The 3047-nt window shown below is 51.1% G+C and overlaps 1 protein-coding gene across 1 annotated transcript in view; it reads left to right on the top strand.

The window, feature by feature from the left end:
- MNX1 (motor neuron and pancreas homeobox 1) overlaps positions 1-2706 on the top strand; it is a 16437-nt gene extending 13731 nt beyond the window's left edge. Inside the window, 2 exon segments of the mRNA XM_011941600.1 lie at positions 1569-1737; positions 2248-2706. Of these exon segments, the coding sequence (XP_011796990.1) occupies positions 1569-1737; positions 2248-2706 (628 nt within the window).
- Positions 2707-3047: the final 341 nt, after the last annotated feature.

The raw sequence follows: 3047 nt of genomic DNA, 5'->3' as shown, positions 1-3047 counted from the left end.
CAGCAACCACCATCTTGATCAGTCAGTAGACATCCACATCGAGGCAAGACTACCAGCAAAAACATTGCAGCTTGCTAAAGGGCCATGACGCTTAGCATTTTTTAGCAATAAAGTGTTTTTCAATTTTAGTGACAGGGTCTTGCTTTGTCACCAAGGCTGGAGTGCGGTGGTGTGATCATGGCTCTCTATAACCTTGAGCTCCTGGGCTCAAGTGATCCTCCTGCCTCAGCCTCTCAAGTAACTAGGACCACAGGCACATGCCACCACACTCGGCTAATTTTTTAAAATTTTGCAGAGACTGTGTCTTACCATGTTGCCCAGGCTGGTGTTGAAATCATGGACCCAAGTGATCCTCCTGCCTTGGGCTCCCAGAGTACTGGGATTACAGGCATGAGCCACTGCATCCATCTAGTCCTTTTTTTTTTTTATTGTGGTAAAATATACATAACAGCATTTATCGTTCTAACCATTTGTAAGTGTACAATTGAGTGGTGTTAGATACACTTGAAATGCGATGTAGCCATCACCACTAGCTACACCTCAAACTTTTTCATCATCTCCACACAAACTGTACACCCATTAACCATGACGTCCCCTGCCCCTGCACCAAGCCCCTGGTCATCTCCATTTATGAATCTGCCTATTCATGTTTTTTTTTTCTTTTTTTGAGACATGGTCTGGCTCTATCGCCCAGGCTGGAGTACAGTGATGCAATGACGACTCACTGCAGCCTCAACCTCCCAGGCTCAAGAAATGCTCCTGCCTCAGCCTCCCGATTAGCTGGGACTACAGATGCATGCCACCATGCCCAGCTAATTTTTTTTGTATTTTTTTGTAGAGATGGAGCTTTGCCGTGTTGCCCAGGCTGGTCTCAAACTCCTAAGCTCAAGCGATGCATCTGCCTCGGCCTCCCGAAGTGCTGGACTTGCGGGTGTGAGCCACGGTGCCTGTGGCCAGTTTTTGGTTCTTTTTTTCACTCCCCACAGTATCCAGTATAGAGATGGTGCTGTGCCAGCCCCCCTTCCAAAGAGATCCCCTGGCCAGAGATTTCACTTTGAAAATAAAACCAATGCATCAATGCATCAAAACATAGGCAAGTCCTTCTATGCATTTAAAGCCAGAAACACGGCCGAACACGGTGGCTCACGCCTGTAATCCCAGAACTTTGGAAGGCCAAGGCGGGTGGATCATCTGAAGTCAGGAGTTCAAGACCAGCCTGGCTAACATGGTGAAACCCCATCTTTACTAAAAATACAAAAAAAACTAGCTAGGCATGGTGGTACACACCTGTAGTCCCAGCTACGTGGGAGGCTGAGGCAGGAGAATGGCTTGAACCGGGAGGCAGAGGTTGCAGTGAGCTGAGATCGCGCCACTGCACTCCAGCCTGGGCAACAAGAGCGAAACTCTGTCTCAATAAATAAATAAATAAATAAAAACCAGAAACACAGGCTGATTTCATCTCACAGAAATCTTCCTTTTGTTTTCACAGGTAAAGGCACAGGCACCCTCACCTCCTGCGCTCTAGGCAGCTTCCAAAATTGCCTGCAAATATCCTGAGAATTTTCCAGGAAGCCACAGGGAGCCCTGGACCTCTTTGAATCTCTGGCTGCCGGTGGACTGGCAGGTCACTGCCACGTCCCAGCTCCTGCCTACAGAGATGCTGCCCGTCCGTGGCACCCCCAGGGCCCCACACCTCAAGAGTTCTGCGGCCTTCTCCCTTCTATCTTCGTACACAAGGTAATTTGCTTTTAATGACCGCCGGTGTTTTCTTTCCCAGTTCTATTTGAGCAGATAATGTATCTGAGGCCTCCGCAACAGGGTTAAACCACCGTGACCTTCATAATCAGAGCACAGAAACAAATTCTATTTACTCATCAATGTGGCTGTGTCTCCAGTGTGCAGCTGCCTCCTAATCACAGATGGTGTGATAATATTTTGCTTTTATCAGACCTCTCACTCACGGGTGACAAAGTGCTTTATTATCCCATTAGGCAGGGAGCGCCTCAGCTTGGCAAGGTGTTCCCACTGCGACTTCAATGGCACTTTGGGCTCCGGGCCCTGGGAAGCTCTCCGGGGTGGCAGGCTTGAGGGCACAGAGCTCCTGCCATCCGTGTGCAGAGTCGCTTCCCTCAGAGCCCCCAAGGCCGTAGGAACTAGAGGACATCGATTTGAGGGAAGCAGGGGAGGAAGACAGCAGCTCCCAGGTGCTCCCCAATGTCCTGGCCCTACTCCTGGACCTCCCTGCAGAGTCCTGACCACATGCACAGCCTGCAGCCGCCAGGACCCAGCTCCCGCCATCCCCAGATGCTCCGCTTTGGCCGCCGAATCTGCTCAGGCAGCCAGAGCTCATTCGCCGCCATGTCTCTCCTGACTCCTCAGCACCAGTGGCTGTTTCTGCTGCTCCAGGTGCTTCCCAAGCACTCAGCTTGGAAGCCAGTGGGTCCTGGAGGCCACGGCACTCGCCTGTCTCCTTGGGAAGATGAGGGTCCCTGCAGGTCTTGGGGCAGAACAGCCTCTCCAGCTGCCCCTAGGGAGCTGCAGCAACTCCATTTCGTCCAGGCCCTGACTAGGAACCCTGGAGTGAAAGACGGCAAAGTGAAAATCCCACTCTCTTCTGATGCCTCACACGTGATGCCTCAGAGTTCAGAGGAAGACCAGACCCGTCCAGAACCTTCTGGCGGAACAGCCTTCTGCCCGTCTGTGTGAGCTATTTTTATTTATTTATTTATTTATTTATTTATGTATTGATTAAAATGGAGTCTCACTCTGTCTCCTAGGCTGGAGTGCAGCAGCGTGATCTCGGGCCACTGCAACCTTCGCCTTCTGGGTTCAAGCGATTCTCCTGGATCAGCCTCCCCAGTAGCTGGGATTACAGGCATGCGCCACCATGCCCGGCTAATTTTTGTATTTTTAGTAAAGACGGGGTTTCACCATGTTGGCCAGGCTGGTCTTGAACTCCTGACCTCAAGTTATCCACCTGCCTTGGCCTCCCAAGTCCCCTTGGGATTATAGGCGTGAACCACCTCACCTGGCCCTCATGTGAACTA

Source organism: Colobus angolensis, unplaced genomic scaffold, assembly GCF_000951035.1.
Source record: "Colobus angolensis palliatus isolate OR3802 unplaced genomic scaffold, Cang.pa_1.0 Scaffold2, whole genome shotgun sequence".
Lineage (NCBI taxonomy): Eukaryota > Metazoa > Chordata > Mammalia > Primates > Cercopithecidae > Colobus > Colobus angolensis.
This window is presented reverse-complemented; position numbering and strand designations above follow the sequence as displayed.